This window comes from Colobus angolensis, unplaced genomic scaffold (assembly GCF_000951035.1).
Source record: "Colobus angolensis palliatus isolate OR3802 unplaced genomic scaffold, Cang.pa_1.0 Scaffold515, whole genome shotgun sequence".
Classification (NCBI taxonomy): domain Eukaryota; kingdom Metazoa; phylum Chordata; class Mammalia; order Primates; family Cercopithecidae; genus Colobus; species Colobus angolensis.
Window position 1 is genome coordinate 639,691 of NW_012118655.1, and position 21,018 is coordinate 660,708.

Consider the following 21,018-nt stretch of genomic DNA (forward strand, 5'->3'; position numbering starts at 1 on the left):
GTATGTGTTTTCTTTGGGACGATCGTGGTGAACAGTCCCCTTCCATCATCCTCTGGCAGAGGCTGCAGTCTTTCTTTCCCCTCCCTGACCCCGAGCTCCCGAAGACAGAGACAGAGGGCTCAGGACTTTGTGTTGGGGTTCCTCTCTCCACCTGATACGAGTTGCCATGGTGAGAACCAAGGCTTCATAAATATGGGAGCTCCAGGCTAAGTTCTCTTCCGGGAGAGTCTGCATCCTGCATAGAAGGGGTGGTGCACTCCAATCAGGGCTCAGAAGGGCCCTCCTGGGAGGAGGGCTGCACACAGCGCCTCCACCTGCATCCATTCTGAAGCCCCTCTCCAACATACATGGGGCTCTGGGAATCCCGTGGTGGCTGGTGTGGCCCACGCATGTTTCTGAGAAGTCACGTGATTTGGGGTGTTCAGGAGAAACAGGATCCAGTCATTTCAGTCAGGCCTAAGACCCAGAGTTAACCTTGCCCCTGGGTAGAGATCCACAGCACAGGAGGGGTAAGTAAGTCAGTTAGATTCAAAAATCATTAATAATGCACCAAATTAAGTGATAATGAACAATTGCAACCATTTGTTATCGCTAAGTGCCAAATATCATGCTAAATGCTTTTTATACACTTTCTCCTTTAATTTGCTCAACTGCACTGTGAAATAAGTACTCTCCTATTATTATTATCCCTGTTTTCTAGATGGGATCCTTTGCTGCACAGAGCAGTAAAGTAACTTGCCCAAGATTACACAGCTTGCAGTAAGTAGCTGCTTCACCACAAGCTTCTGGAGGGTAGAATCATCATATGCCCAGTGCTGAGCACATAGTAGGTGTTCAGTAAATATCCCTCAAGGGAATAGTTATGGACCAAGGCACTGTGCTGGACTCTGGCAATAAAGAGAGCAATGGGTCAAGGGTCTTACCCTGGGATATTTCTCTCCAGAGGGGACCATAGGCAGGCGAGGTACAAAACCAAACTTCAGGGCTGGGAAGTGAGAAAAGCCATAGGATCAGATACAAACTGCTAGGAGATCCCAGAGGAGGAAGCAATTAATTCTCACTAAGTGGCTTGGAAAGCTGTTAGGGAGGAAGTGACATTCAAACTGGTCCTTGTGGGCAGCACAGGGGCATTTCAAGCAGCAGCAGCAGGAGAGAGGCTCTTAGTTATGAATGAGCAGGACAGCTTCAGACAGTGTCACTGGGCATGGGAGGTGGGAAAAGGTGGGCCAGCTTCCGATGGCAAAGGCCTTAGGAACGTGCTGAGGATTTGGGATGTCAATAGTGAGGAGCCCCTGGGGGGTTGTCAGTTTATTTATTTGCACTGGCGAGGAGAATCACACAATCAAATCTCCATGTCAGAAAGTTCACTCTGGAGACCACGAGCAAGATGGCCTGGGAGAGGCTGGAGCAAGTTGAGGCTATAAACCAGACAGAATAGTTGAATCAGGGTAGAGGTATAAGAAGTGAAAGTGATTTGAGTGACATTTTCCAGTCAAACCAGCCAGTCTTTACTGATTTGCTGTGGGGTTTCAGGGAGTAGGAGGGTTGCCGAGGTTAACCCTGGGCTTCTGTCTGGGTGGCTTTGCGGGTGGTGGAGGTATTCATTAAGATGGTGAAGGCAGCATTACATTCCTGCTGGCTCACAGATAAGCAATATGACTGGACAAGCCCTTTGGTGCTCTGATTTTTCATTCCTCAAATGCAATGGTGTTTATTTAAAACTCAGATTAATAACATATATTGTGCCACTAGAAGTCACAATGATTTTTTTCTCTTTCCATCTTGCAGTGTATTAAACCGCACCCCTATGCATCTGATCCGGGAAATCATATTAGTGGATGACTTCAGCAATGACCGTAAGTCTTGTCGCTCACTTGCTCTTTAAACACCAACGTCTGTTCCCAGCCACTCTGTAACAGGCAGAGGTGAGTCCACTGGTTTTCTGGGAATGCGGAAAAGCCCAGGTTTATAATAGGTATGGAAGTCTTTGAGTGTCCATGGCTAGGCTCAGAAGCAGAGAAGCTTTATATCCAAAATACAGGTTCTTGGGTTCTCTGCAATAATCTGCAGTCTGAGCTAAGGCCCTCTTCCTATCACTCCCTGGGAGGTCTTCCTATCTTTGCGACTGCCCCCGCCCCGCCACTGCCGTGGGACATCCTGTCACCTGGCCATGACACAGTGAGGGCTGCCGTCCAACCTTTTGGCACACTTGCTCATCACCATTGCCTACCTTGTGTCCTCCAGTTATCCTATCAAAGAACCTGGGTCCCATTCAAATTCAAAGCAAATCCACTCTCCCTAAGAAAAACATGGGTGTCTTTCCAGACACTGTGCATCAAATTTGAAAGGTACAATAATAGTCGAAGCATTGTCAGAATTAATGTACTGGTAGTGCCAACACCTCCCGTGAAAGCCATCCTCCCAGGAGCCTGGGTACAGTTCTGTGCAGTCAGTCATAACCAAGCAGAACACCCTCTTCCTGGTGATGAACTGAAGGAAACGGAATGACCACTGTGGACAGCTCCGAGTCCGAGCAGAGTGGAGCCCACCCACACCAGCTGTGAGGCTGGAAGATGGGCATGGGGAGCCACCCCCACACTGGAGTCTGCTGTATGAAGGCTGGAAACCCACACCCATTGGTGCAGCCTCGGAACCTCTGGAGGTGATGCGAAAGTGGGCTGTACATGAGGCCCAGAGCAATGAGATCAAGATTCTGAGTTCTGGAACGTGAGGATCTGCTCTCCCTTCCCTAATGAGGAAGAGCTTGGAGGTGGGCAGACACTGGCCCTGCCGAGGGGTAGCCTGGCACTAAGGCAAGAGAAGAGAGTGCTGCTGGATTCACTTGCAAGCAGAATACAGCATGGACTCTGGAGCCAGACTGCCTAGGTTCAAATCCTAGACCTGTAAATCACTCACTAGCTATGTGCCTTAGGCAAATAATCAACCTCCTGCGCATCAGTTTCCTTGTAATAAAACAGAGATAATCATAGTATATATGGTTTATGTAAGGAAAAAAAAATATGTTAACACGTTTGAAGTGTTTAGAACAGTACCTAGCCCAGAAGCTTTAAAAGTAAGTCTTTTTTTAAAAGTAAGTCTTTTCTTTAAAGTTCAGAGCCAAGCAGGGAGGCCAAAGTCAATAAACTAATAAAGCAAAACCAAGATATGGAGTTCAGAGCCAGGGAGCTGGTGAACCAAAGGAGTGAGGAGCAGCAGGCAAGCCAAGGAGTGACAGGGACAGATGCCTCGGATGGGGTTTCCTGTGTGGTGGAGAGGTGAACCAGCTCTGTGTAATGGGAGCCATGCTGAGTGGGACCCTTCCCAAAGCAGGTCTGTGAGCTGAAAGTCTAAACTCTCCTCTAGTCTTGGCCTTCCAGCAGTTTTTACCAGACCTACTAAAGTGACCAGGACTCTAATCTTTTGCTTTGAATGGCCTATAAGAAAAGAAAAATGGGGACGGGCGCAGTGGCTTGTGCCTGTAATTCCAGCACTTTGGGAGGCCAAGGCGGGAGGATCATCTGACGTCAGGAGTTTAGGACCAACCTGGTTAACATAGTGAAACCTTGTCTTTACTAAAAATACATAAATTAGCCAGGCGTGGTGGTGGTGCATGCCTGTGGTCCCAGCTACTCGGGAGGCTGAGGCAGGAGAATCGCTTGAACCCAGGAGGTAGAAGTTGCCGTGAGCCAAGATCGTGCCACTGAACTCCAACCTGGGTGACAGAGCGAGACTCCGTCTGAGAAAAAAAAAGAGAAATGAGATTGTTTGTATTAACAACAAGGATAAATGCTTGAGGGGATGGATACCCCATTCTCCATGATGTGATTATTACACATTGCATGCCTGGGTCAAAACATTTCCTGTGCCCCATAAATGTATACACGTACCATGTGCCCATAAGAATTAAAGATTAAAAAATTAAATTAAAAATTGTTTAAAGAGAAAACTAAAAAGAAAAGAGAAACGTCCCCAGGTGACTAGGCCAGGATTTTCCACCTGGAACATTTTCAAGCAAGTATACAGGTGCCACTGTGTACGGATCTGTTCCAAAGTGGCCCAGTTGAGGCCTCTTTGCCCTAGACTGGCCACCTTGTATGACAGCAGTGATTTGTCAGCCCCTCACAGCCTGGAAACACCCTGGAGTCAGGACTGCGCTCTGCAGTTAGGGGACAGTGGGCAGGGCTGCCTCACCTACCCTTCAGGTTCACCTGCAATGCATACAGTTGTAACATGTAGGTCCATCCCCAGGCGCTCAGTTGGCTTAACCTTTTGTCTTTGCAGCTGATGACTGTAAACAGCTCATCAAGTTGCCCAAGGTGAAATGCTTGCGCAATAATGAACGGCAAGGTAGGTCTGAGCTGCTGTGCGGGAGCCTCCAGGGTCAGTGTGTGGGGGTCGAAGGTGTGATGGTGTGTGTGTGTTGGGGTGTCAGTGGGGAATGCTGGGTGGCTTCTCCCTAGTCTTGCTGGACAATGGAGTGACAGTGGCACCCACTTCGTCATTTGTTCCTGACTGCAGGTCTGGTCCGGTCCCGGATTCGGGGCGCTGACATTGCCCAGGGCACCACTCTGACTTTCCTCGACAGCCACTGTGAGGTGAACAGGGACTGGCTCCAGCCTCTGTTGCACAGGGTCAAAGAGGTGAGTGAGGCTGAGAAGCAGGGCCAGGCCTCATGCCCCAGCTTTCTCCAGGCTCTCTCTCAAGCTCATTACTTCACATATGCACCCCCAGTTCTTCTGGGAGGTGGGCAGAACAGATCGCAGTCCTGATTTTATGGATGAAGGAACTAAGGTAGAGCAGCCTGTGTGAGGTCACAAGGCATCAGTGGTGGAGCAAGGACCGGGATGTGTTGTGACTGGGACTGTCACCCATAGCAGGCTTGCACTTGGGACAGCTGGGACATAACGTATGCAGTTTCTTGGGTAGGAATGAACTGCCCAGAACTGGTTCTACCGGAGAGCAGAAGGTTGCAGAATGGGAACCTTTATGGGCATCTTTTATAGAAAGGAGGCAGCAAACTTAACCAGGGTTCATCCCCTAATTCCTGGGGCCTCTGTCTTACTTCTACCCTCACCCAAACGCTACACCAAGCAGGCAGGCTAGATGCTAAGAGACCTGAATTCCTTGCCCCTGTTTGCCCTTAAATTACTCTACAATTCTAGATGCTTCATTCCTCCAGTGTCTCAATTACTCCCCAAAAAGTGAAAGGAAATTTAATTTTTCTTATTTTATATTTCCTGAAGTCTACCCACTTCCCTACTGACTACAGAATATGTGGCAATTGCAGATGGCAGTATCAATTCAATGACTAGCATTTGTTCCTCTTCCTGAGTTATTGACTCCTATAGCCATTCTGTGAAGTAGGAGGTCAGGTATTTTGAATATACCCACTTCACTGAAGAGGAAACAGGGCAATTACATCACTAGGTCCGATGTTTTCTGGTTGGTACCACCAGCACCAGATTCCTGGCATTGCCTCAACAGCATCTTCCCTGTGCTGTGGTTATTTCCTGCTCACTCTTCATGGTAGCTCCTAAATTCCTGCCTGCATAATGACAGTGTTAAGAGGACTGAAGAATAAGCTATGTCGTCTGCTCAGAAGAAAACAAGGAAATCCTTCCCAACATTGTTCATTCCAAAGAGAGAACCTCAGTGGGTTTACAAAGTTCTGTCACATGGGCCTAGATGTTAAGGCCCATCAGTAACCATTTTCTCTGAGGTTGGGATGGCTTGTCATCCACTTAGTGTTGTTTAGAAAAATCTCCTCTCCAGAATCACTTGAACCCAGGAGGCAGAGGTTGCAGTGAGCTGAGATTGCACCATTGCACTCCAGCCTGGGCGACAAGAGTGAAACTCTGTCTCAAAAACAAAAAAGAAGAAAAAGAAAAATCTCCTCTCCTACTCTTTTTTGATATCTCCTAGGCAAAGAGATCTCGATTGGGAAATGTTCCCATGAACAGATACCTGTTGAAGGGCCTCTCCTGGCACTGAAGTCCCTTCCAAATGCACCCCTCCCTCCGTGCTCTCTTCTGCAGCCCCTTGTCCCTGGACATGCCCCGACATTCCCATTGCTCCAGCTCTGTCCAAGCCCTTCCTGTCCCTGGATGCCTTTCCCCTCCTCTCCACAAACCCCCTCGCTCTGTGGGGCCTTGTCCATGGCTCCCTTCCTCTAGGCAGTCTTTTCTGACTTCGTGGCCAGCTAGGATCATTCCTGGCAGTCATTGCTCCCTTGACCCACCATTTCCTCTTCTGGGTTAGTCCTTTGCCTCCCCTAATAGCTTACAAATCCAATGGGGGCACCAATGACTCCTTGTGGCCACGCTGCCTGTCATAGAGTAGGTGCTCAGTGTTCAGAAATGATAATAAAAAACCAGATGCCATGGGGAGGTGTTATGGTTGGAAGAGGAGAAAATCAAGCTTGCTTCCTACCCATAAATGAATCAACAGACATTTCCTGAGCACCTATTTTGAACAGAGTCCCAAGGGTTGGAATGGGCTATGTAAAGGAATCCATGCCCTGCTTAGTAAGGCCCGCTGGGTTCCTCGTGCACTGGTGCCACACTGGTTCACAAATGACCTCCAGTAAAGGGAAGCACAGTTTAAGTAATTGCAAGTAGAAGCAACCACAAAAACTCTAGAAAGAAGGAAATTAGGCCAGTGCGGTGGCTCATGACTGTAATCCCAGCACTTTGGGAGGCCGAGGCAGGCAGATCACAAGGTCAGGAGATCGAGACCATCCTGGCCAACGTGGCGAAACCCCGTCTCTACTGAAAATATAAAAAGTTAGCTGGGTGTCGTGGTGCACACCTATAGTCCCAGCTACTTGGGAGGCTGAGGCAGGAGAATCGCTTGAACCAGGGGGTCAGAGGTTGCAGTGAGTCGAGATCATGCCACTTCACTCCAGCCTGGGTGACAGAGCAAGACTCCGCCCAAAAAAAAAAAAAAAAAAAGGGAAGGAATTCATTTGTGAGGAGGAAATATGGAAAACATCTGCGAACCTCCTGTTTATGGAAGTAGAGGAACTCTACTCCCCAGCAGGAACCTTTACCTCCCCAAAACAGTCTTTCTGCCTGTGAGTTGTTGACACTACCCTATGGCCAGCTATGTCATCCTGCTGCCCTTCATGCCTGGAGTTAAAAGGAAACTGGAGTATGGTAAACAAAAACTAAAGGTTAAGGTTGCAGAATCAGAACTAAGTCTAGGAGTACTTAGCTGGGAAGAAACTGGTGGGAGTTGGAGATAATGTCTCTGTTTACAGGGGATTTTACACAGAAGAGACAAGGTATTCCTTATCTAAACTAAGGTCATATTTTTAAAGTGGATTTCAAACTCAGGGACTGCGGTATAATGGAAAACTCCTTGGCAGAGGATGGAGGAGGCTGCGACCTCTCATTTTCCATTACAACAGTAACCCATGGTCATTGCAGACATTTTGGAAAATATGGAATCGTAGAATGAAAACAAATCAACCAAAACTCTGTCATGCAAAGACTTCCACTGTTAACATTTCTTTCCATTCAGGATCTTTTTGCCTTTGCAGAAAGTGTCTTTTTAAATAGTTATTATAATACTGTATTTATATGATTTTTGTATTCTGCTTTTTTCCCTTAATGTTATACATAAAGCATTTTCCGAGCAACGTTTCTAAGGCAGCTTGCTCCTTGCCGAGAGAATGGCAGATGCGTTGTATTGTACGCTTGCAGTCAAGAAGTTCATCTCTGAGAAAGAAATGAGGGGCTGAGGTCCAGGGCATGGTGCAGTGCACACTTGGCACTTCTGTCTCTCCTCAGGCTGTTCACCCCTCAGGACCTCTGCCTCTGACCAGACCCCTTCACCTCTCAGTTTGCTGGCCATGCACCCTGGAACTGAAGTTCTTGGGACCCCAGGTCTCCTTGGATGTTGGGGGTTGCTAGGTGAGGTCATGGTAAAGACTCAGACCTGAACACAGGAGCTCTCTGCCCAGAGCTGTGCCCAGGCCTCTCTGGGTGCAGCCGTCACAGCAGTGGACTCAGTCCCTATGGCCACTGCCCCCAAACTGATTTCATATGAATGTGCATGTGTGTATGTGTGCGCGTGTGCATGTGCACATGAGTGCGCGTTTTGTGTGTTGTGTTGTGAAATACATATAATGAAAGTTACCATTTTAACCTTTTGAAAGTGGGCAATTCAGTGATTTTAATATATTCACAGAGTTGTGTAATCTTCACCACTACTTAATTTTAAAAGTTTTCATCACCCCAAAAGGAAAAGTTTTTATTACTCCAAAAGGAAACCTCATACCCATTGGCAATCACTTACTCCTCATTCTCCTCTTCACCCTGCTCCTGGTCACTGCTAATCCGCTCTCTGTCTCAAATGTGCCAGTTGTGCACATTTCATATAAATGGAATCACACAACATGTGGCCTTTTGATCCTGGTTCCTGTCACTTAGCGTATCTTTGGGTATTATCCGTGTTGTATGGATATTGGCATACTGTTTCAAGTATGAATGCATGTATTGACATTCATTTTCATGGCTAATCATATTCCATAGCCTGTGTATGCCACATTTTGTTTATCCATCCATCCATTGATGAACACCTGGGTTGTTTCCACCTTTTTACTTTTGTGAATAGCGCTGTTATAAATATTTGTGTACAAGGTTTCGTTTGGGCTCCTGTTTTCAATTATTTGGGGTGCATATGTGAATTGCTGCTGGCTCATATGCAGGGATCCCCAGGCTGATTTTGTCCCTGCGGAATGTGTTAAGGGAGCCTTGCTTTCCTTGGGCAGTTAATGAACCTGTGAAGCCCTTTCCATCCCAGTGGCCCCAAGTTCATCTCAGAAACCCTCTCTGAAAAGTGCTATCCTTTCTACATCCATGGCCAGCCTTACCTGCTGGTCAGGCAAAGCCTTCATCTCTTCCTTTCCGAATGTGAGCAATGTCTGCTTGCTGCCAACGCTCCTTCTCCTCCTAAGCTAAGCTCCTGGGGTCCTCACCCCCATCTGAGCTAAAGCTTTCGTAGCAAAGAGATTAGCGAAGAGACAAACCCAGGAGCCATGGCCCAGCTCTCACCCTCCCAGGTCTGCAGAGGCCTTGGGGACTGCAGAGGTTTTTGCTAAGACTCTGACTCTTTTTTTTTTATTATTATACTTTAAGTTCTAGGGTACATGTGCATAACGTGCAGGTTTGTTACATATGTATACATGTGCCATGTTGGTGTGACTCTGACTCTTTTAATGACCTGGAACAGTTCCTCTGGGCCAGCCCTTTGGGGACAGGGAGTGGGGGCATGCGTCAGCCTGTGTTTCCCGGTGTCTTTGGATGTGTCTTGTCTCAGAGTAGGACATGATTTGATCCTGTGAGTGGAAGTGGAAATTTTAAGCTGTAATTGGAGTTTGGGATTTTCAAAAATAGAAAGAGATAAGAAAGAGGCTGGGCTTCAGCTGTCATCCGCTGTCCTCAGCTGGTGTTTTCCACATTGAAAACCTCCCCAATTTTCCTTCTTTTCCTTTCAATTACATGATGATACTTGAAACAAGTACCAAGTTGGGGTTTTTTTTTAAACATAAGCTTATTTTTTTTTCACTCTCCTTATCCACATAGTTCTTTAGTAAGAAAAAAAGATTTTAAGAAACTCCAATCTCTGCAAAGCATTTGGTAAATTTATATAAATCATAGCTTACATATTCTTCAAAGCCTTCTCACATGCCTTTCTCTCTTGTTTCCTCACAAAAGCCCAGTTAGAGAGGCAGGATAGTTTTGCAAATAATAGTTTGTCTTTCTTTTATAGATGAAGAAGAAGAGTCCCCAGAGCTGGCTGATTTACTTAAGGTCACACATATTCTAGATGGCAGAATCAGAATGGGAACCCAGGTGTCCTGTCAACCCAGGTGTCCTTGTCTTTGCCCCACAATGTCACCTCCTTAAGGACTCCTCCCTGTGTTCCCCGCCCCTCCCTTCAGGCCAGCTTAGATGCCCCCAGGCTGTGTGTCTATACCCACATCAGAACCATCTATTCACCTGTCCTCACCTTCCCTAGACTGTGAGGTCTTACTCATCCTTGCACCTGCCATGATTCCTAAACCACAGTAAGTACTCAGGAGTGCTGGTTGATCACAAGAGTGGACGTCTCTAGGAGCTTTTTGATTGCCCATTCACAAGATGGTTTTAATTACATGACTCAGTGGAGAAATGAGAGGCCTGATGGCAGGGGTGATAGATGACCATGGGCTGATGCATTCAGCCTCTTGCAGTTGCTCCTGGTGAGGGTTGGATAGGAGTCGAGTGGAGAGTAGGGGCTTGGATTTGCTTGGAGGAGGGGAGAGGAGGGAGTGTGGTCCAGGATCTGCGAGGGTTCCACCAGCTGCCTGCTTGAGCCTAAGCATGGACCTTGTTTTAAAGATACATCCTGCTGGGGCATGCACACAGAGAGCTCAGTGTGCCTCGGTGCTTTAATTGAGAGTCCCTCCATCACCCAGCCTCCAGGAGGAGAAGCCATCTTGTTCAGCTGTAATTGACCCACCTGCTTGCTGGCAGCACTGACACAGTGTCCTTAGAGGGAGCTAATAGATGCCCTCTTTTAGCCAGCACAGATTGAACACCTGCTGCCCACCAGGCTTTGGGCCGGGGCTGAGGGATACAAAAGCGGAGCAGGTACTGACCTCCCAGGGCACTCAGAGAGGTCGTGTCCTGGCTTTGGTGACTGATTTATAAAGCCTCTTGCAGGCCTATTCATGGTCATAGCTCTATGTGTACTTAGCCCCAAATATCCCTCAGTACCTACTTGGCCTCCAAGACTCACAGCCAAGCAAATGCCACAACTGAGCTATGACATGAATAATAGAAGGACAGAACCCCTCAGAGCTTATAGGAGGAGTGCACCAGAGCCTGTTGCAGCCCTGGAGGCAGAGCCCATGCATGGCTTCTGGGGAAGTCTGTGACCAAAGTAAGCAACCAGCATTTTATTTTCCATTGCAGTTTTTAAATACTGGGGAAAGATTTTTTTTTAAGTCAAAGCAAAACAGGATTGCAATCTGGGGGTGCCCAAGACTACCCTCAGGTTTAATAATTTGCTGCAAGGACTGAGGACTCAGCAAAACTGTTAGAATCATGGTTATGGCTTAACTACAGTGAAAAGATACAGATTAAAACCAGCAATGGGTAAAGGTGCACAGGAAGAGTTCAGGCACAAGCTTCCAGTTGTCCTTTCCCAGTAGGTTGTACAGATACCACTTACTTCTCCCAGCAAGATTGTGAGGCAACATCACAGAGTATTGCCAAAGGGGAAAGCTCCCCCAAGCCTCGATATCCAGGGTTTTTATTGGGGGTCAGTAAATAGACATGGCTGACTACCTCATGATCTCCATGCCTTTCCAGAGGTCAAGCTGACTTGGTACCAGATGGCCCAAGGTCTTCACTATAAACCACATTGTTAGCATAGATTATCTGGTGTAACCCACAGCCCCAGGTAAACAAAGACACTCTTCTAGGCAGGACATTCCAAGGGGTTAGAGGTTACCTCCCAGGAGCTGGGCAAGGGCCAAACGTATCTTTGGGCATGGTTAATTCTTTATTGCATAAGAGTCACAGAAGTCCCTAGTACAGCTGCAGAGGCCCCAAAGCTCAAAGCAAAGGCAAAATCAAGACTTTGTCAGACATACAGAAGATATCTCTGAACTTCTGAGGTCATTTCAGAATTTAAGGAACAACTGTGTGTGTATTTGTGTGTGCATGTACAGGTATTTGTATGGATGGTGGTGTGTGTGCCTGCAGTGTGTATCCATATGGATCCTGTGGACAGATCCACAGACACACAATGACAGTGGCCCAAGAGCCCCAGAGGAACTGTGGCAGCTGGGCAGGTGCAGTGCTGACTGTGAATGAACCATCTGTGACATCCCAGAGGTAGAAGTCATGCATTGAAAATGAGCATTTCTTTCCATGTGGGCCAATTGGTTTTCAGAGGCACCTTGTTACTGTCAGAATGAGTCACATGTGGGAGGCTGAGGGCCAGATTAAGTCTGTGAACTTAAAATCAGGCACTCAGTGAATCTAGAGTTTAAAACAAGAAGACAACCTCATTTGGGGGAAAGATTGAACCAGGAAATTAAATGGCTTCAAGGAGAAACAGAGGTTCCTGCCTGTGCTGGCCAAAGGGTTGTTGGTGCAGAGGATTGGAAAAGCAGTCCTGTCTGGTTCCCGGGGACCTGCTGGTTTTGATGGGCTGTCTGATTCCCGTTTAGCTGTCCAAAAGTTTCAGTGTTCACAGCTCATTGACACCTCTCTGAGCAATGTGGGGAGTTTTCCTCACTGCACATCGGGTACAGGGCTACTCACCCAGAAATGAGAATTTTGAAAAATATATATACAGTGGCTTGATGGCTCCAAGAAGCTGGTGACTTAGGCTTGCATATTTTGAAAATGTTTCCCGCTATATGATTTTGATGCTATAGATGGGGTGGCCTGAGGGACATAGCAAGTAATGAGGCTGGAAAGCTAGAGACAGGCCTGTTCTTGATGGTCTGGGATGCTATACTAAGGAGTTTGTACTTATCTTAGAGGCAGTTAAAGTTTTTAACAGCTGAGTGGCAGAGTCAGATTTGCAAATCGGAAAGACAACTTTGGCAGCCATATGTGGAATAAAAGGGGAAGAGCAGGAGATAGAGTGGGGTTGGGTTTAGGAGTCCACTGTAGTACTCCAGGCTTGAGGGGATGGAGGAGAAGCAGGCTGAACTCAAAGAGCAGTTTTGGAGTTAGAACCAGCAGGATTTGGTCTGGTTGATGGCCTGGGTGAAGCTTCTTCATTTAGTGCTGCACTAAATGAAGGGGAGGGGAGACAGGTGATGATTCTGTTAACAGAAATAGGGGAACTTAAGGAAGGGAGCATGTTTGGGGAGAAGACAATGAAGCCAACCTTTGAAGGGTGAGTGAAATTCACATGGAGGTGGCCAATGGCATATTGTGTCTGAGTCTGGAAGCTAAGAGGAAAGTCGGGGCCTGGTACAGATTTGTGACTATTCATCTGCAGGGGACAATTAAAACTAGGACTCTGGGAGATGCTATTCATCAACTTATCCATAAACCACAGGCCTAGAATGAAGCACCATGGGTGTACGGTTTTGCTTCTTGGGGCTGCAGTCTTGGGGTCACCTTCCCAGCTGTATTAGTCCATTCTCACATTGCTATAAAGAAATACCGGAGACTGGGTTAATTTATAAAAGTAATGAGGTTTAATTGGCTCATGGTTCCACAAGCTGTACAGGAAGCATGATGCTGGCATCTGTTCAGCTTTGAGGGAGACCTCAGGAAACTTACAATCATGGCAGAAGGTGAAGGGGGAACAGGCTGGTCACATGGCCAGAGCAGGAGCAACAGAGCAAATGAGTGGGGAGGTGCCACACACTTTTAAACAACCAGATCTCACAAGAAGAACACACTGTCTATCACCAGAACAGCACCAAGAGGATGGTGCTAAACCATTCATGAGAAATCCACCCCCATGATCCAGTCACCTCCCACCAGGCCCCACGTCCAACACTGGGGACTGCAGTTTAACATGAGATTTGACTGGGGACGCAGATCCAAACCGTATCACCACCTGACTATGTCCTCTGCCTCCTAGAGCCCCACTCATGGTGAAGGGCTTCTGGAGCCCCTTCTTCTCGATTTCCCCTTTCTGGGTGTGCAATACTCCCCAGCCAGCCTCCATCATGTCCACCTTTCTTTAGATGGCCACTGTGGCAGGGAGGTCCCAGCGGTCAAGGAAAACCTCTTAGCATTTTAGGCATCAGAACTGCAGAGGTCCCAGTGCCCAGTACTCCCTTTTATAGATGGAAAAATTAAGATCCAGAGACGAAAGGACTCTGTGAAGGCCACAAAACTCATCTCTGGCACTACCCTCACAAGGCCATCCCAAGCTCCGTGACTCCCAGCTGGGCTCCCCTCCATAAGCTGAGTGCGGGTCTGTTGTCTTACAGGACTACACGCGGGTGGTGTGCCCTGTGATCGATATCATTAACCTGGACACCTTCACCTACATCGAGTCTGCCTCGGAGCTCAGAGGGGGTGAGTTGGGCTGACACCTCCTCCCCAGTAAGGATTTTCTTTTCCTCCCAGTCACTGCTTTTAAGTGGGGAGAGTGAAGGAAAAGCTCTTAGTGGCTTGTCGAGAAAGCTCAGCGTGCAACCTGCGCTATAATTACCTTAGCTTGGCCCTTACCACCAGGACTGTGGATGGAAGGGCTAGGGAGTGGGCAGGATGCTCCCAGCACCCAGAGCTCCAGCTCTAAGACTGGGCTCACCTCAGGGCCCAAGAACGTGACGGGAGCAAGGATTTTCCAGCTACATGCAGCCTGCATTGCTCTGATGCCAGCAGCGAGTACCACCCTCTCCTAGAGACATGTGATTATTCTGTTAACAGGAGTAGGGACTTTAGGGAGGGGAGCATGTTTGGGGAGACCCACCCCAGCTCTCCACACAGGACCCACTGTTGCCCCCACTGCAAGAATGACTTTTAGGTGGCTCAGGTAGTCTAGGAGCCTCTCGCCAACCTCCTGCTCACACCTTCCTGAGACTCAGTGCCGAGGCCCACATACCATGACTATCCATCCTGTCATCCTCAGGCCCTACCCCTAGCTCTTTATCCCCTGCCCTTTATTTCTAACCCTACACAGCAGAGAAGGCTCAGAGAGGCAGTAGTGGGTAAAGGAAGAGCAGGAAGCTGTGAGCAGAGCTTTGACAGCCATGCTGCTGGTCAGCCTAAGGAAACCTGTAATCCAGGCACCGGCCTCTTTGAGACCTGCCTCTCCAGGACCTGGGTGCATTCATGACCTTCTGGAGAAGGTGCAGAATGAGCAAGTGCTTTTGAGAGACCAAAACAAGTGGGTTGGTGCTGTGTTGTAGGGTTTGACTGGAGCCTCCACTTCCAGTGGGAGCAGCTCTCCCCACAGCAGAAGGCTCGGCGCCTGGACCCCACAGAGCCCATCAGGTAAGTGGGAAGGGTCTGTGCGGGGGTGGGTGGACCATCGCCACTGAATCCTGTCGAGTGTAGGGAGGTGCTCAATGTCAGATGTCAAAGCATCAAGCAGACAAAGGGAGCCTTTTGCCAGGCCATCTCCACTTTTGCCTTTATTTTAGGAGGTTTCTATCCTCTTGGGGACTTCTCGCTAAGGGGATGGCGGCCGGTAGAGCCGGTGCTGAGGTGTGCTGCCCACTTTCACACATGCCATGATGTCCTTGTGCCTCCTGCTAATGTCGGAGCCCAACATTGGTTGAATGGTCCCATTGGGCCTCTAATGAGGGGAAAGATGGTCCTTTAGGGTCAGGAGCAAAGTCCCAGGGTCTTGGATGTCAGAATTCAGCCCAGGAAAATTGAGTCAGCGGCTGCTATAAGTGGAGGGCAATATGAAGGCCACTGTGACATGTTCATAAGCACAGCTGCCCTGTTCTCTGCAGGAACATGACAGTGGCTTGAACTCTGGAAGCTTTGTCGGGCTGTGGATGGCTTTGTCCTGACCCACATCCTCTTTTCCAGGCCCCACTGTGACCCACAGCATATGGTGGCTAGGGCTTTGCATGGGGCCTGGGGGCCAGCTGAGGGCTTGAAGTAGAATAGAGCAATTGGCTGCCACACAGGGGAGCCTGTGGTCTCAGCATCAAGAGTGATGGTCTTGGTGTCCTACCTACTGGACAGTAAGTCGTTCCTGGCCATTCCAGGCCTCTTGGGAATACTTAAGCTAAAACAAGTCTGCCTCAGGCGGGGCAGCAGGAGAATAAGAAGTGCAGGGATAGAAACAGAGGCCACTGGATTTCTCAGTCCGGATTAGGGATGCCCAGGACTAACCAAAGGCATCTCTGTGTCTCTGGTGTTGGCACATAGTAAATATTTAATCAGTTTTGGTGCACTGGCTTAAGTCAAATTGAGGGCAAAGGGACCAGCAAGAGCCAAAAATGGGAATATGAATGGTGACCTTCCAGATGGGGGTGGGGACTCTGAGAATTCTACTGTGGGACAGGACCGTGGTCTCATCTACCTGACGGCCCCTCCTTGCTCCTCCAGGCTTCTCTATCTGGACAGATACCAAGAGGGAGATTGGAGCCAGATGGCACCTGGGACAAAGTCCTTCATTTCTAAAGGGAGAGGGATGAGGAGCTTCTTCTTATGCTGAGCATCACACAGCTCATATCAGCTCCTCACCAGGGGCCGTGCATGGTGTGGGCGTGGGAAGAGCAAAGGGTCAAGGTGATGCTGTGCAGCTCCCATGGAGTTTTCCTGCCTCTGTCCCAGGGGTGTCGTTCTCAGGACAAGTTCTCTTCTTGTGGGACAGCTCTGCTCATCAGAGGGCACTTGTTTCCCAGGATGAAGCCAGTTCTCAGGGAACAGCAGGATGTGGCAGCATCAGGAGACCTGGGGCTTCTGACCAGCTGTCCATCAATTCCTTGTTTGATATGGAAGAAAACTCCCTCCACCCTCTGGATCCACTGAACGGGGGCCAGGTCTTTGAGGGCTTGCCCACCTACCCAGCCACTGATTATTAGCTTGGAATCTGTTCCCCTCCTGCCTTCCTTGGTAGCCCCTTTTCAGGCATTTCTCTGGCATCTCTGCAGGGAAGGTTGGGAACTGGGGCCAAGAAAAGGAAAAAAAATATGAGGATGTGTGAGTTTGCTAGGGCTGCTGTAACAGCATACCACACACGGAGCTCCTTAAACAACTGAAATGTATCATCCCACAGTTCCGGAGGAGAGGTCTGAGATCAAGGTGTCCACAGGGTTGCTTCCTTCTGAGGGCTGTTCTAAGCCTCTCTCCTTGGCCAATAGATGGCCGTGTCTTCCCTATATCTCTTCACATCCTCTTCCTTCTGTGTGTCTGTCTCTGAGTCCAAATTTCCCCTTTATATAAGGACACCAGTCATATTGGGCTCATTACCTCATTTTAACTTGATTACCTCTGTAAAGACCTTGTCTCCAATTACAGTCACATTCTAAGATACTGGGGAGTTAGGACTCCAGCATATCTTTTTAAGAAGGAATTCAACCCATAACAGAGGCATAAAGAGGAAAGAAAAGGAGAGAGAGCCCAGTTTCAGGAAGCAGATGTGCTGCTACCAAGTGCTGCCTCAGCCCTTCTCCTCTGCATGCTCGGTAGCCCACTGTCCCTTCTCCCAGTAACAGAGCTCCCAAGAGAGCCCTGCTGTGCGGATCCTGTGGAAGAGGCTGGGGGAAGCTCCCCGGGTCATCGGAATAGCTGGGGTCCGGAGTGAGCCCTGTGTGCCCATGGGACGTATGCTAATGAGTGAATTTGCCTGTCTGCAAGGTCAGGAGATTTATTATCACAGGGAAAATCCCTGGAGCTTGTTCTCATTTTAGGTAACTGGAAAATGTACTGGCCCTTCTCGAGAGGAACAGAAATGGGAAGGAAATGAGAGTTTTCTTCCCGTAGTGGGGTTTTCTTTCCCCAAATGGGAAATGGGTATTTCAGACTCAAGGGGCCGAAGAGTTTGACAGTGATCCCCCCACTAGAACTGATCCCCTCTCTTTTTCTCCCAAATGCACAGGACTCCTATCATAGCTGGAGGGCTCTTCGTGATCGACAAAGCTTGGTTTGATTACCTGGGGAAATATGATATGGACATGGACATCTGGGGTGGGGAGAACTTTGGTGAGTCCCTGCCTCTGCATCCTGACCTATGCTGTTCTATACACCCCTGGGGGCTGGGGCGGGGACCTCTGTGGTTTTGGATCCAGCACCAAGCTGTCAGAGAGTCACACGTGCTTGGGATGAGGTCCTGGGAGATGGTGAGTTACATTTTTGGGGTAAAGCCAGTAGGGTGCTAAAGGAATAGTTGTTGGAGGGCGTTAATAACAAGGGAATCTCTCCATGGGGCTGCATGTATGTTGAGGACTGGGAAACACGCTCTGACAGACTGTTAGGGGAAAGCTGAGAGGCAACAGCCAGGAAGACCAAGGAAGAACACCAACTCTGAGGGGTCAAGTACCGGCTTGAGCTAGGAGTGATACACTTGAAAATTTGGAGTTGGAAGGAGCTTGAGGAGAAAGAATGAGGAACAGGAACAACAGTGACATTTATTAACATCCATTAAAGTCTGTTGGCTTCTTTGATTGCAGCACTCAGTTTTGGATAATGAGGAGGGTCTGGGGATATTTCACCCTTATCTTATAGTGGGAGAGGAAGGGGTGAGGAAGGGGGCTGGGTTATAGGACCCAAAACTGTACAAACAGATGGTTGAGTCCGGTCATGGTGGTATAGAGCTGAGGCTTGCAGCCACAGGAGAAACAGCACAGTCAGAAAGACCCATTCCATCTAGCTAGTGATACTTAATACCTCATTTCCCTTGGTATTAAAGGTGTGACTTCAGGATACTACCTCTACTTCTTGGGGTTGTTAAAAGCCATTGAAGTAAGTGTGTAAAATTTTGACATCATGCAGGCATAATACATGTCAGTTCCCTCCAGCAGCTGAGACCTAGGAGATCACTAGGATAGAAGCGGCATGAGGGCAGGGGTTGGGGTCCATTTTGTTCCTGGCTGTCTCCAGTGTTTAGCATAGTGGCTGCCAGGTAGGAGGCCCTCTGTAACTATTTGTTGAATGAACACATCATGGTAGAGTAAAAGGAAGCATCCCAAAGTGTCAGGACCATCCCCTGTCTGGGCACTGTGGCACATGTCTGGCATGGGCTCTCTGAGCAGGGATGCAGGCCAAGAGAATGATCCATGGGGCACATCCCAACATTTAGCAGTAATCCATGCATTATCCGCTGCCATTGTGTTCTCCTGTTTCTGCCTCCAGGGTGTTTTATGGCTTTCTCCCTCAGTCACTGAGAGTTATTTCCTGGAAATTTATGGCTTCTGGCCTGACCCACAGCATCTGTTCTCTCAAACTGGGCAGTGTAGTGAAATGCATCAGAAAAGTCAGTCTCCTGCCATACAGGGTCCAGACTGGATGCCCAGCAAACAAAACAGAAAAACACCCCAACACCCGCACAAAATCGAATCCCTTCCCTGGGACCCAGCCCACGAAGGCCTTCTGGAATGTGATAGGGTGCTGCTGGTGTGGGGTTCGAGGCTGGGTCTGCCTGCACCAGCCCAGGAGAACTTGGAGCAGGTGGACCTTTGGTGTTCTCAGTGGGGCAGGGATTTCTCTCTTATGGTGCGGAGCCCATTTTTATGTCTTGACGACCTCGATATTTCTTATAGTTAGTGATTTGTTCCAGCTTTTCTCTCAGCCATCAGATGAATCCTCTCTACAGCATTTCTTATAGACAGCAGCCATCCAATCTCTGCTGAAATGCTTCTTACAATGATGCATTCACTACTTCACAGTCTGGCATATTCTGTTATAGATAAATTTTTTGTTGAACTATTAGAGAATTCTTCTATGTCAAAGCCCAGCTACCCCATCTTCTGTCTGTCGGGGCTTGTTCTGCCCTCTTGAACTGCACAAAGTGAGTATGATTCTTCTTCCACATGGAAGTTCTATTTGGATTCAGGCAGCATGAATTTCAAGGATGGCACAGTCTGGTCCATTTTGGTATCGGTAGCAATACCTTTCCTTATAGCGATGTTAACACACACCTGCTCAAATCAAGTAGCAATCTCATCTAGCTGGCTTCCGACTCTTTTGGCATCAACAAGGGCTGATTGGAATAGAGAAGTTGGAAAGGGTGCTGGGAGGTGTGGGAGAGACATTTACAATCCATCACAAAATTTTTAAACCACAAAAAAAGCACTGCCAACAGCTATCACAGGAAACACTTCGTTTTTCCCCGCCCCAACATTCCATTATGTTATAGCCAGCTAACAGCACTTTGAAAGCCATTTCTGGATTTTGTTTTTGGCATTTTATATGCCAGAAAATGCAGTGCTTTTCCAGTGGTGGCTGTATCACATGGACAGTGTTACATCTGCAGGTGGGGATAACAAGGCACCTGAGTACATGAAGGGGGAATTTGAAAGAGGGTCTCCGTGAAGAACAGGGATTTGGATGGGGTGTGCAAGTGATACTCCAGCTGCGAAGGGGAGATGGCACTAAGGGGTGAAGAAAGGAGTCCTGGCTCCAGAGTGTGGCAGGATGGGCCTCCTACCCACCAAGTCACCAAGTCCTGCAGATCAACTGACCTCAGCATCACTCACATCCATCGCTTTCTCTCCATCTGCCCCAATACTCTCCTCAGTGGTCCTCCATCTCTATTGTACTATGGAATCTGAGCTCTCACACCCCTGCCAAAGTGCTTGTTTTGAAATGTAAACCTCCCTGCTGCTTCCTGCCTGGCATTCTCAGTGGCTCCCTCTTGTGCTAAGGGGACACCCACACTCCTCAGCTGGATCCCTCCCTCCCATGGCCTTGCCTACCTCTCCAGCCTCATCAGCCTGCTCCTGCCTCAGCCTTAGGTCCAGAGGTACCAACAGAACTTCCCACCCTTCCCAGAGTGAGCCCAACCCACTATTATGACCTAGCTTCCCTTTTCTACCAAACTCACTCTGCTGCAGAAGCTGACCTTCTGCAGGACTCAGCCCTGGGGCCACCTCCTCTAGAACCAGGAAGCTTTCCCTGCCCTACCTCTGGCCCACCCTCTCCCTCATTGTGCACCCTTCACCACCAGGTTCTCTTCTCCATCACTGCACAGAGCCCTTGTATGTGTTTGTCTCTTTCTTCGTCTGTGCCTGCCGCCCAGGCTTCTACCAAACCTGGGGCTCCTTACAGGCAAGATCATCCACCTAACTTCGCATTCTTGAGCCAGCAATGGTAGAAACTGCTTACTAAATGTGGGTTCAAAAAGCCAGAGACTGAATGGGAAGGGGCTTCAAGATGGGAAGGGCAATATATATGAGGCTCCATTTAAAATAAGTTTCACTGGATTAAATGGAGTCCTACAGAGACATGTTTAAGGATTCCCTTTAAACACAATAGCAGCTGGTAGAGACATCTTTCCTTTCTAAGTAATAGAATTTCTGTGTGTTCTAGACATGTTTGCGTATGTTGTGTTGTCTTTATTTCACAGCACAAAGATGCATGAGAT

The 21,018-nt window shown here is 48.4% G+C and overlaps 1 protein-coding gene across 4 annotated transcripts in view; it reads left to right on the top strand.

The window, feature by feature from the left end:
• GALNT14 (polypeptide N-acetylgalactosaminyltransferase 14) overlaps positions 1-21,018 on the top strand; it is a 228,318-nt gene that overhangs the window by 178,813 nt on the left and 28,487 nt on the right. For all 4 annotated transcript variants that reach the window (XM_011960556.1, XM_011960559.1, XM_011960557.1 and 1 more), the window contains 6 exons: positions 1,789-1,856; positions 4,282-4,347; positions 4,519-4,640; positions 13,961-14,048; positions 14,885-14,969; positions 17,536-17,639. In XM_011960556.1, the coding sequence (XP_011815946.1) occupies positions 1,789-1,856; positions 4,282-4,347; positions 4,519-4,640; positions 13,961-14,048; positions 14,885-14,969; positions 17,536-17,639 (533 nt within the window). The remainder of the gene's footprint in view (positions 1-1,788; positions 1,857-4,281; positions 4,348-4,518; positions 4,641-13,960; positions 14,049-14,884; positions 14,970-17,535; positions 17,640-21,018) is intronic.